This window comes from Miscanthus floridulus, chromosome 1, assembly GCF_019320115.1.
Source record: "Miscanthus floridulus cultivar M001 chromosome 1, ASM1932011v1, whole genome shotgun sequence".
Lineage (NCBI taxonomy): Eukaryota > Viridiplantae > Streptophyta > Magnoliopsida > Poales > Poaceae > Miscanthus > Miscanthus floridulus.
In genome coordinates, this window is record NC_089580.1 from 32,252,270 (window position 1) to 32,264,923 (window position 12,654).

Sequence of the window (12,654 nt, forward strand, 5' to 3'; positions counted from 1 at the left end):
TGAACATGCCACACGGAGCGTAGGTTCTAGACGGCATATGCCGAAATTGTAGTTAGCAAACCATCCGTGGCAGTGTGGCACAGGCCGGCCTGCCTGCCGGTTCACCTGTTGCATTGTATTGTATACACACTACACGGCTACACCTGAGCTACCTGCCCCGTGCAGAGTCCCCTCGCCATCCGACTCCATGTGGCCAGATGCTCTCTGCTTGTACAAAGCTGGAATCTGACAAGGCTGTGGACCTGTGGTTTGGTATCAGTGTACCACTAGACCAATGCTACCATACCAGAATACGGTATCCATCACACTGGGATACTGTACTCCTAGACCTGCACAGTGCGTGCCCAGCGACCGACGACTTAGAATTTATTAGAAACCCCTCGCGGCTCGCTTTCCACCGCCGGCGTCAGCGCGTGCATCACCCACACGACCCCGGCGCTGCAACATATAGGCGCGCGCGTGGCGGCCGTGACTGTGAGTGCCTCCGGCTCTCTCGGCTGTGTGACTGTGGAGTGGAGGCAACTCGAGTCGTCAAGAAGGCTGCAGCCTGCAGGTGGAGATGGGGAAGGCGGCGGCGGTGCTGGCCGTGAACGGCAAGCGGTACGAGGCCGCCGGCGTGGACCCGTCGACGACGCTGCTGGAGTTCCTCCGCACCCAGACACCCGTCAGGGGGCCCAAGCTCGGCTGCGGTGAAGGTACGTGCCCGCCGTCACCATGCGCATGCATCCTTGTATGATGCTGTAGCTTCTGCCTTCGTGGATTAAATTCGCAGCTGAGCTCCTATAGCTTGGTTGCTAGAGAATCATCATCGGAGCATCAGGAGAGCAGGCACGAACGGTAGCACGTAGCTTCCTTGAAACTTGAAAGCATGTCCTAACCAAGCTTTAGGTGGTGAAGCTATGCTGTCCGATCCATACATGAGAGTTCATTTCCTAGCCTCTCTGTGTCTTCCTAATAGAGGAGAATAGGTGGCGAGGGAATTCGCGTACTCGTTGGTGTGGGCTTCACCGCTTCACCGCAGCAGATTTAACTTGCTGGTTCTTCTCATGGGCCCCTTCTGCGTCCCTGTTCCTGGACAGGCTGCCTTCGATTTTTCCGTTTTCATCCCCAGTTTTCTTGGGATGTCAGAGCCGTCTCACGGACGCGCCAAGAAGCTGAGAGCTAGCCATAGAAAGGCACATAACATCCCAGTACAAATTCATACAAGTCTGTCTCCCAGGTACCCTCTCTGATCAGAGAAAAATCAGACACAATATATTATATCGTCTTCAATTAACAGCAACAACAACGAGATCACAGTGTTCGCCAGAAAAGGCCGAGAGTCCAAGACGACCAAGAACTGAAGAGCTTCCCAGTCCCAGGCATCGGGCCTGCTTTCTTGCCAAAACACCCAAAGAACAGACGAAGAAACTAAACATACAGTCACAGACCACTCTGTTTTCGGCAGGCAACTGCTAATCCAATTCCTGCTTTTCAGGTCTTCGTCATATATCATCAGTGTTAGATAAGTTGATGCAGATCATGTAATCTTTCATTCAGTTGGTGTCTAGGGATGAGTCGGTTAGGATCGGCCGTGGTTGGAGTCGTGCCTGGCTACGACACGGTCCGGTCGAGTTTGTCATGTTCACGCCATGACGTGCCGGGCGCACGGGACAGGCATCGCGGAAACGGTGTTTGTACCCGATACGGCATGGCGTGGGATGAGGTCGTGTTCCTCAGGTGTCTTATATAAACATGAACAAAGGACTCAAAGGGCTGTTACGTTGGCAGTACCTAATTCCCATCTTCTTCGCAAGTTTTACATCTGTCTCAGCCCTAGCTCTCGCCGCGGTCACCGCGCCGTCGTCGGTGTTCGCGTTCCAGGCCGCGCAGCTGCGTCGAGTTCCAACAAGTGGTATCAGAGCCGAGGAGACGTGTTCGGCGGAGTAGAGAGACAGGAGGAGCAACCGGGCGAGTTAGATCGTTGTGTTCAAGCAGATCAAGCCGTGAACACTTGCCGTCGTGATGGGCACCAACAGCGAGAAGGAGAAGGAGCTGATGGAGCGGGCATGGAATCAGGCTTCAGGAAATCTGGTATGGCCGATGCTTTCCCGATCCAATTACCAAGAGTGGTCGGCTCATGTGCAATGCAATCTCGAAGCCATGTTCCTGTGGGACGCAGTTGAATCTGACAAGGTCGAGCGACGTCGTGATCGGCTCGCTCTGGGCGCCATGATCCGTGGTGTTCCCCCCGAGATGCACTCGATGTTGCTGAACAAAAAGTCAGCCAAGGAGGCCTGGGAGGCGATCAAGTCAATGCGTTTGGGTGCAGATAGGGTTAAGGAGGTGAATGCGCAGAAACTTCTAGCCGAGTTTGAAGCAATCTCTTTCAAATCTGGTGAAACAATTGAAGACTTCACTGTGAGAATTGGTAAGATTGCGACCGATCTCAAGGGCCTAGGGGAGACGAGTGTCGATGATGCTCGTGTCGTGAAAAAGTTCCTCAAAGTCGTGCCACCGAGATATAATCAAGTGGCAGTTACATTTGAGATGTTCTGTGATTTAAAAACCTTGTCTGTGGAAGAACTCGTTGGACGTCTGCGTGCTGCAGAAGATCGATCGAGCCCACGGTGTAGGAGGTCACCAATAAGCAAGGACAACTCATGATGACGGAGGATGATTGGGCCGCGAAGCACAAAGCGAGGATGATGACAGATTCGTCCTCAGCCGGGGGCAAGGGTGGTGGTGGCTATGGCCACCATCAGAAGAAGAGCAAGAACGGGGCGCGTGGTGCAGGAGGCGGTGGTAACCGTGACTCACGTGACTCGAGAGGCAAGGAGGCCAACAACACCGGTGCACCACGCCGCAAAGGCCGTTGTAATAAGTGCAAGGTTTATGGCCATTGGGCCAGGGAGTGCAAGAAGTACCCGCGGGATCAGGCAGAGGCAGCTCATCATGCCAATACTGATGCCGATCCACAACCTGCTCTTCTAGTGGCACAAGTTTGCAATGTGATCAGAACTGCAGGAGTTGCAGTAGCACCCCGTGTGTTTCTGAACCAGGAACGGGTCAATCCATCCAAGTATGAAGAAGGCTCGTGGGTTTTGGATACAGGAGCTACAAACCACATGACTGGCTGCAGAGCTTCATTGTTCAATTTGGATGAATCTGTGCGAGGGGCCGTGAGGTTTGGAGATGGGTCCAAGGTTGAGATTTGCGGGATCAGGGCTGTGACGATCGCCGGCAAGAACCAAGAACACAGGGTGCTATCTGAGGTATATTAGATACCATCTTTGAAGTGTAATATTGTGAGCCTAGGCCAGCTAGAAGAAGGCGGGTGTCGTGTCGAAATCGACAATGGCGTCATGGTGGTCATGGAGCGTCAGAACACAGGCAGCAAGAGCCGGAGCGTGCTCATTCGAGCAGAACGCAGGAACCAGCTGTACATAATGTAGGTAAAGATCATGTCACCTACTTGCCTACTGTCGAAGATGGACGACATCTTGTGGTTGTGGCATGCCAGATACGGGCATCTGAACTTCAGAGCCCTTCGTGAGCTAGCAGCAAGGGAGATGATTGAAGGCATGCCGGTGGTGAAGACTGTCGAGCAGGTTTGCGATGGATGTGCGCTTGGAAAGCAGCACAGGATGTCGTTTCCCAGGGCCTCGGCGTATCGTGCATCAGGTTGTTTGGAGTTGGTGCATGCAGATCTTTGTGGCCATGTCACGCCGCCCACCCCCGGGCGGGAAGCTGTACTTCCTACTCATTGTGGACGACCACAGTCGTTACATGTGGCTTGAGCTAATGGCCACGAAGGACGAAGCCCTCAGACACTTCAAGAGATTCAAGGCTGCAGCACAACTTGAGTTGAGTTGCAAACTGAAAGCTTTCAGGTCAGATCGCGGAGGCGAGTTCAATTCGGGTGCGTTTGTGGAATTTTGTCAGGAACATGGCATCAAGCACAACACCACAACAGCATATACGCCACAACAAAATGGGGTTGTCGAGAGGCGCAACCAAACGGTGGTTGAGATGGCACGTGCTTACTCAAGAGCATGGGCGTCCCGGCTCGGTTCTGGGGAGAAGCAGTCAAGACGGCGATGTACTTGCTTAATCGCGCACCGACCAAGAGTCTGAGTGACCAGATGCCGTTTGAAGCATGGTTTGGGAGAAAGCCAGGTGTCAAACATCTCAGAACATTTGGATGCAAGGCATATGTCAAGCGTGTTGGTCCAGGGATCAGTAAGTTGTCTGACCGATCGGTGCCAGGAGTTTTCCTTGGTTACGAACCAGGAACTAAAGGGTATCAAATCTATGATCCCGTGAAGGATAAGCTTATGATCAGTCGTGATGTGATTTTTGATGAGAAGGTGGCTTGGAATTGGGAGGGGACAGGAACAGCAGGCAGGCCACATGGTGGTGATGCAGCAGCAACAGAGACGTTTCAGGTTCAGTGTCTTGACAACACTGTTCATGGTCCGACGATAGGTGCCGATGTAGATGATGGCCCCGTTTCTGAACCTGGAGATTGGGAACCAGTTTCGCCTGCAGTTTCAATTCCATCCACAGGAAGCGTGGCATCTCCACACACACCACCACATCAACAGATCCAATGGGCTACTCCGCCTTCGCATGACAGTGATTTTTCAGATGGTGCTCCACTCAGATACAGAACCATCCCCAACTTACTTGACACAACTGATGAGGTGCAGGACTTCGAGTATAGCGGCATTTGCTTGGTTGCTACAGAAGAGCCAAAGTCGATTCAGGAGGCACTGTCAGAGCAGTGTTGGAGGAAGGCAATGGAGGAGGAGATGAAGGCCATTGAGGATAATAAGACATGGGTTTCTTGTGATCTTCCACCCAAGCAGAAGGCCATCGGCCTCAAGTGGGTATTTAAAGTCAAGAAGGACCCAGAAGGCAAAATTGTCAAGTATAAGGCACGTTTAGTGGCTAAAGGCTATGCTCAGCATCAGGGAATTGACTTTGATGAAGTTTATGCCCCTGTTGCCAGAATAGAGACTGTAAGGGTTTTGCTTGCACTAGCAGCACACGGTGGTTGGGAGGTTCACCATATGGACGGCAAGTCTGCATTTTTAAATGGTGATCTGTCAGAGACAGTGTTTGTGCAGCAGCCTCCAGGTTTCATCATTGGCGATTCACATAAGGTGTTGAAGTTGAAAAAGGCTCTGTATGGTCTTAGATAGGCACCTCGAGCATGGAATGCTAAGTTAGACAAGGAGTTGATTGCTCTCGGTTTTGTGAGAAGCAAGTTAGAGCATGCTGTTTACAAGAGGAGCAGTAAATCCTTTCTCATTGTTGGAGTTTATGTTGATGATCTTATAATCTCTAGACCTTCAGTTGGAGATATTCTAAAGTTCAAGGCAGAGATGAGAAGGAAATTCAGCATGAGTGATTTGGGACTCCTTAGTTACTATCTGGGTATTGAAGTTAAGCAAGGAGGTGGTGAAATCACTCTGAGCCAAAGTGCATATGCTCTGAAGATTTTAGAGAATGCTAACATGAAGAATTGCAACTCATGTGATACTCCAATGGAGTGCAGGCTCAAACTCTGCAAGTTGAAAGGAGAAGATGCAGTAGACCCAACAGCCTACAGGAGTCTGATCGGCAGTCTAAGATACATTGTAAACACAAGACCAGACTTGGCCTATGCTGTTGGGGTGGTAAGCAGATACATGGAGGCGCCAGGAAAGAAGCACTGGCTTGCTGTTAAGCGTATTCTGAGATACCTAAAGGGAACTGTTGGGTATGGATGCATATACACAAGAGGATGAGAGCTTCAGCCGATGTTGTTGGGATATAGCGACAGTGATTATGCTGGGGATGTAGAAGACCGCAGAAGTACATCTGGTGCTGTCTATTTTCTCGGCAAGAGTTTAGTGACATGGTCGTCACAGAAGCAGAAGATCGTCGCACTCTCATCTTGTGAAGCAGAATACGTCGCGGCAGCAGCAACAGCGTGCCAAGGAATCTAGCTAAGCCGACTCATAGCTGACATGTTGGGAACGAAAGAGGCGACGGTGAAGCTACTCATGGACAATATGTCTGCAATTGCTCTCAGCAGGAATCCGGTGCACCACGAACGAAGTAAACACATCGATACAAAGTATCATTTTCTTCGTGAATGCATAGAGGATGGAAAGGTGGAGGTGGATCACATTGGGACAGCAGATCAATTGGCTGACATCTTCACCAAATCGCTGGGACGAGTTAAGTTCATAGAACTGAGGAGTGCTTTAGGAGTCGTAGAAGTGCATCAAGCTTAGGTGGTGATTTGTTAGATAAGTTGATGTAGATCATGTAATCTTTCATTCAGTTGGTGTCTAGGGGTGAGTCGGTTAGGATCGGCCGTGGTTGGAGTCGTGCCTGGCTACGACACGGTCCGGTGGAGTTTGTCATGTTCACGCCATGACGTGCCGGGCGCACGGGACAGGCATCGCGGAAACGGTGTTTGTACCCGATACAGCATGGCGTGGGATGAGGTCGTGTTCCTTAGGTGTCTTATATAAACATGAACAAAGGACTCAAAGGGCTGTTACGTTGGCAGTACCTAATTCCCATCTTCTTCGCAAGTTTTACATCTGTCTCAGCCCTAGCTCTCGCCGCGGTCACCGCGCCGTCGTCGGTGTTCGCGTTCCAGGCCGCGCAGCTGCGTCGAGTTCCAACAATCAGAACACCAAAAAAGGCAGGAAAAGTTGCTACGGACCACTTTCTATGCAGTAGGGCCAAAGCTTTTTTTTTTCTTGCCCCTTCGTTTTCTGTAGATCAAGTACCCAAGATCTCGAAATGTCAAGCTCAATTATTGCGACGTTCCACCACAAATTAGCACCTTTACACCCTGCATACACATCAGGAATAGTAGCTGTAGGGTGTGCGCTTTATACAGCACAGTTGTGCCAACCTTAACCAACTTGCATTTTTTTATGTTGATCTAATGATGCACAAATTTTCTGCGTGCTTAGGGGGAAAAAGGAAGCTAACCTCTTGCTTCTTTTGAAATTTTCGTTGTTACAGGTGGCTGCGGTGCATGCGTTGTGCTTGTCTCAAAGTACGACCCGGCCACGGATAAGGTGACCGAGTTCTCAGCGAGCTCCTGCCTGACGCTGCTCCATAGCGTGGACCGCTGCTCGGTGACCACCAGCGAGGGCATTGGCAACACCAAGGATGGCTACCACCCTGTGCAGCAGCGCCTCTCTGGCTTCCATGCCTCCCAGTGCGGCTTCTGCACGCCTGGCATGTGTATGTCCATCTTCTCTGCGCTTGTCAAAGCCGACAAGGCGGCTGATCGACCAGCCCCACCTGCCGGCTTCTCCAAGCTCACTTCCTCAGAGGCTGAGAAGGCTGTCTCCGGCAACCTGTGCCGGTGCACTGGGTACAGGCCCATTGTCGACGCCTGCAAGAGCTTCGCAGCCGATGTCGATCTTGAGGACCTGGGCCTCAACTGCTTCTGGAAGAAGGGTGACGAGCCTGCAGATGTCAGCAAGCTGCCAGGCTACAATAGTGGTGCCGTCTGCACTTTCCCTGAGTTTCTCAAATCTGAGATAAAGTCCTCGATTGAGCAGGTTAACAGTGCTCCAGTTCCTGTTTCTGACGATGGCTGGTATCGTCCTAAGAGCATTGACGAGCTTCACAGACTGTTTCAATCTGACTCCTTCGATGAAAATTCTGTGAAGATAGTTGCTTCAAACACTGGGTCTGGGGTGTATAAGGATCAAGACCTTCATGACAAGTACATTGACATCAAAGAGATCCCAGAGCTTTCAGTCATCAACAGATGCAGCAAGGGTGTTGAGCTTGGATCAGTTGTGTCCATTTCTAAAGCAATTGAGGTGCTGTCAGATGGAAATGTGGTTTTCAAAAAGATTGCAGATCACCTGAACAAAGTGGCCTCTCCATTTGTTCGGAACACAGCAACCATAGGTGGAAACATCATTATGGCGCAACGGTTGCAATTTGCATCGGACATTGTGACTGTCCTACTAGCTGCAGGTTCAACTGTCACTATCCAGGAGGCTTCCAAAAGGCTTTGCCTCGCCTTGGAGGAATTCTTGCAGCAGCCTCCATGTGATTCTAGGACCCTGCTGCTGAGCATATTTATCCCCGATTGGAGTTCAGATGGCATCACCTTTGAGACTTTCCGAGCAGCACCTCGTCCACTTGGCAATGCTGTCTCATATGTCAATTCAGCTTTCTTGGCAAGGACTTCAGTGGATGCAGCATCAAGGGACCATCTCATTGAGGATATATGTCTGGCATTCGGTGCGTATGGAGCAGATCATGCTATTAGAGCTAGGAAGGTTGAGGATTACCTGAAGGGAAAAACAGTGAGCTCGTCTGTTATACTTGAAGCTGTTCGGTTGCTTAAAGGGACTGTTAAACCATCAGAAGGCACAACACATCCTGAGTATAGAATCAGCTTGGCTGTCAGTTTCTTGTTTACATTCCTATCTTCCCTTGCCAACAGTTTGAATGAATCTGCAAAGGTTAATGGGGCCAGTGGGTTATATAGTAATGGAGCCACAAACGGTGCCATTGAGCACTCACCGGAGAAGCATCTTAAATTTGATAGCAATCATTTGCCAATACGGTCAAGACAAGAAATGTTTCTCACTGATGAATACAAGCCAGTTGGCAAGCCAATTAAGAAAGCAGGGGCAGAGATCCAAGCTTCAGGTATACAATCTTATTTCCAATACACAAATAAACATGTTCATAAGATCATCATAACTTTTTTCTTCAGCATACTCCGCAAAGAAACCATATAATGGTCCTTCTGTTCATTTCTGACACACTAATTTTAGTCATCGCTGAACTGTCCAATAAGCATCTCCCCTGAACATTTTTAGTGCCTGCAGTTTCTCCACAAGACAATACCCTTAACCATATTCCTTTTAATGACACAGGGGAAGCTGTGTACGTTGATGATATCCCTGCTCCCAAAGATTGCCTCTATGGAGCATTTATCTATAGCACCCACCCTCATGCCCATGTAAAGGCTATCAACTTTAAATCATCTCTGGCTTCACAGAAGGTCATCACAGTTATCACCGCAAAGGATATTCCAAGCGGTGGACAAAATGTTGGTTCCAGCTTCCCGGGGTTGGGAGAAGAGCCACTTTTTGCAGATCCAGTTGCTGAATTTGCTGGTCAAAATATTGGTGTTGTGGTAATATTTCTTAAGTGTTCTTTAGATTTCACAAAACCATTTATATGTTTATGTCTCTCCAACCTTACTGCATCATGTTGATTTTTCAATCACTCAGATTGCTGAAACACAGAAGTATGCCTACATGGCAGCAAAGCAGGCCGTTATTGAGTATAGCACAGAAAATCTGGAGCCACCAATTCTGACAATAGAAGATGCAATCCAACGAAACAGCTACTTCCAAACCCCCCCATTTTTAGCTCCTAAGCCAGTTGGTGATTACAACCAAGGGATGTCTGAAGCTGATCACAAGATTCTATCAGCGGAGGTACATGTTTTGTGATGTTTAAAGAGGATGTATACTTGACTTTCCCACAAGGGCAAACAACTCATGCTTGGCATTTTTGTTTCTGCAGGTAAAACTTGAATCCCAATACTATTTCTACATGGAGACACAAGTGGCGCTAGCTATTCCTGATGAAGATAACTGCATAACCATCTATTCTTCAACACAAATTCCTGAGGTCACGCAAAATGTGGTTGCAAAGTGCCTTGGCATTCCATTTCATAATGTCCGCCTCATCACCAGAAGAGTCGGAGGAGGCTTTGGTGGAAAGGCAATGAAAGCAATACATGTAAGTCCTAAATAACTAGAGCTTATGCTGAACTTCTCTATTTTCAGTTACCAATGTACAGTGAACTAATATTCACACATCAGATTGAGGAAAAATGTGTTATAGATGACTGAATTTCCTCTGTCAGGTTGCATGTGCATGTGCGGTTGCCGCATTCAAGCTACGGCGTCCAGTTCGGATGTACCTTGATCGCAAGACAGACATGATAATGGCAGGCGGTCGACATCCTATGAAGGTGAAGTACTCTGTTGGGTTCAAGTCAGATGGCAAGATCACAGCCTTGCACATTGATCTTGGGATCAATGCTGGAATATCGCCGGATGTGAGTCCAATCATCGCAGCACCTATTATAGGTTCTCTCAAAAAGTACAACTGGGGCAATCTTGCATTTGACACCAAGGTCTGCAAGACAAATGTCTCATCAAAATCGGCAATGAGGGGTCCTGGAGATGTGCAGGGCTCTTTCATCGCTGAAGCCATCATTGAGCATGTTGCCTCAGCACTTTCAGTCGACACTAACACCATAAGGAGGAAGAACCTTCATGACTTCGAGAGCCTTGTGGTGTTCTTCGGAGATACTGCAGGTGAAGCTTCTACCTACAGCCTAGTTACCATGTTTGATAAGCTGGCCTCCTCTCCAGAATACCAGCGCCGAGCTGAAATGGTGGAGCACTTCAACAGAAGCAACAAGTGGAAGAAGCGTGGCGTTTCTTGTGTGCCAATTACATATGAGGTCAGGCTTCGGCCAGCTCCAGGCAAGGTGTCTATCATGAATGATGGTTCCATTGCTGTTGAGGTCGGAGGGGTTGAGATAGGCCAAGGGCTGTGGACAAAAGTGAAGCAGATGACAGCATTCGGATTGGGAGAGCTGTGTCCTGACGGCAGCGAAAGCCTACTGGACAAGGTTCGGGTTATCCAGGCTGATACATTGAGCATGATCCAGGGAGGGTTCACCGGTGGGAGCACCACTTCTGAAACTAGCTGTGAAGCGGTTCGACAGTCGTGTGTTGCGCTCGTTGAGAGACTGAAGCCAATCAAGGAGAATCTGGAGGCTAAGGCCGGCACAGTGGAATGGAGTGCCTTGATTGCTCAGGTGAAGATAAGCTTGTAAATTCCAATTTTCTCACTACCATGCCAATAAAACAAATTGTTTAAATCCTTGTCTCCTTCCTTTAAGACATTAACAAACGATAAGCAATAGCAGTAGCAATTTAGTGAGGAGATCCCATGATTCTGAGGAACACAATATTTGTCAGTATTTCAATTGGTCATGTCATTTTGTTGCTCATTTGCAGGCAAGTATGGCGAGTGTGAACTTATCGGCGCATGCATACTGGACCCCTGATCCCACTTTCACAAGCTATTTGAACTATGGAGCTGGCATTAGTGAGGTATACAAACTGCATGAAAAGCACAGCAAGCTCAGTTATCAAGCCAAATTGTTGGAGGCTGCACCTTTAGTCGTGCTTAATGCTGACACATGATTGGTAATTTCATCACAGGTGGAAATTGATGTCCTGACGGGAGCAACAACAATTCTAAGGAGTGACCTTGTCTACGATTGTGGGCAAAGCTTGAACCCTGCTGTCGATTTGGGCCAGGTCAGCCGAAAAATAAAAACCACTCCAGCTGATCACTTCATCAAAGGAAATATGATGATCCTCTAAACATTATCCATCATTAACACAGGTAGAAGGTGCATTCATCCAAGGAGTAGGCTTCTTCACAAACGAGGAGTACACAACCAACTCTAACGGGTTGGTCATCCACGATGGCACATGGACGTACAAGATCCCTACAGTCGATACCATTCCAAAGCAGCTCAACGTTGAGCTGATCAACAGCGCCCGTGACCAGAAGCGTGTCCTCTCTTCCAAAGGTGAGCCTTTTCTCACAATTCAATCCCCTCCACATTCCAAGACTGTAAGCTGCAATTTGAACTCACCGACAATTGCTGCCTGCAGTCCTGACATAACGTGCTTCGGATCTTTGTTTGCAGCATCGGGCGAGCCTCCGCTTCTTCTAGCTTCCTCGGTGCACTGTGCAATGAGGGAGGCCATCAGGGCCGCCAGGAAGGAATTCGCGGTCTGCACTGGTCCAGCGAACTCCGCCATCACGTTCCAGATGGACGTGCCAGCGACGATGCCTGTCGTCAAGGAGCTGTGTGGCCTGGATGTCGTGGAGAGGTACCTGGAGAGCATGTCCGCTGCTGGCACAACAACCACTGCTAAAGCATAGATCCAGCAGGCGCACTGCCCATGGTGAGAGAGCTTAATCAGTCTGTGTAAAATACTAAAGAACGGCATGACATGCCGAGCTTGCCTGTGTGTTAGTTCTGATGTACAGAAGAGAGGTAGCAATGGCGAGCTGTGGCCTTGCGAATCAGGCAATAGAAGAAAAAATAAACTAAATAAGTGTCGGGCAGGCGAACGTGTGGATGAAATCATGTGGTTTCGACTGGATTTTGAAGAAATTTTGCAATGGATATTCGTTTGTACTCCTAGGTGCGTACCTGCCTTCTGGGTACATGGGGGATAGGATTGTACCAGCCAGCTAGGTTTGTCCTTGCTGCCTTGTTGTGACCTTCACCGGTAGCTACTCCATGCGCGCTTATTTGAACGTGGCGGCACAGCTGAGATCAGACGCTGCTTGATTTCACGGGATGTGTCGTGTGTTCCTGCCCGTGACACACGAGAGCTGATGCTGTGAGGGGGTTGCTGGCTTGCTGCTGCCGGTTGGGCTCTGTGATTGGTCTCATAGTTCATTGCTAGGGACATATGCACCAATTAGCCGGGAATCCAAACATACACATGCGAATAGTTAGCTGGCAATTGTCTAATCTTTTTTCTCTCCTTTTTTGTTTCATAAGATGTT

General features: G+C 49.1%; 1 protein-coding gene across 1 annotated transcript; it reads left to right on the plus strand.

The window, feature by feature from the left end:
• Nucleotides 1–461: 461 nt before the first annotated feature.
• LOC136474344 (indole-3-acetaldehyde oxidase-like) lies at nucleotides 462–12,281 on the plus strand. The gene is made up of 10 exons (XM_066471965.1): nucleotides 462–695; nucleotides 7,015–8,673; nucleotides 8,904–9,166; nucleotides 9,264–9,473; nucleotides 9,562–9,780; nucleotides 9,908–10,873; nucleotides 11,076–11,171; nucleotides 11,283–11,381; nucleotides 11,470–11,659; nucleotides 11,780–12,281. The coding sequence occupies exons 1-10, from the start codon at nucleotides 560–562 to the stop codon at nucleotides 12,016–12,018; spliced, it is 4,077 nt and encodes a 1,358-aa protein (XP_066328062.1). The 5' UTR covers nucleotides 462–559; the 3' UTR covers nucleotides 12,019–12,281.
• The last annotated feature ends 373 nt before the right edge of the window (nucleotides 12,282–12,654 follow it).

Bases quoted from the DNA above. Each gene is read 5' to 3' on its own strand.
- LOC136474344 (XM_066471965.1), top strand. From the start codon at position 560: ATGGGGAAGGCGGCGGCGGTGCTGGCCGTGAACGGCAAGCGGTACGAG. The intron at 9,167-9,263 runs GTAATATTTCTT...TCAATCACTCAG, and splicing joins GTCAAAATATTGGTGTTGTG to ATTGCTGAAACACAGAAGTA. The intron at 11,660-11,779 runs GTGAGCCTTTTC...CTTTGTTTGCAG, and splicing joins GCGTGTCCTCTCTTCCAAAG to CATCGGGCGAGCCTCCGCTT.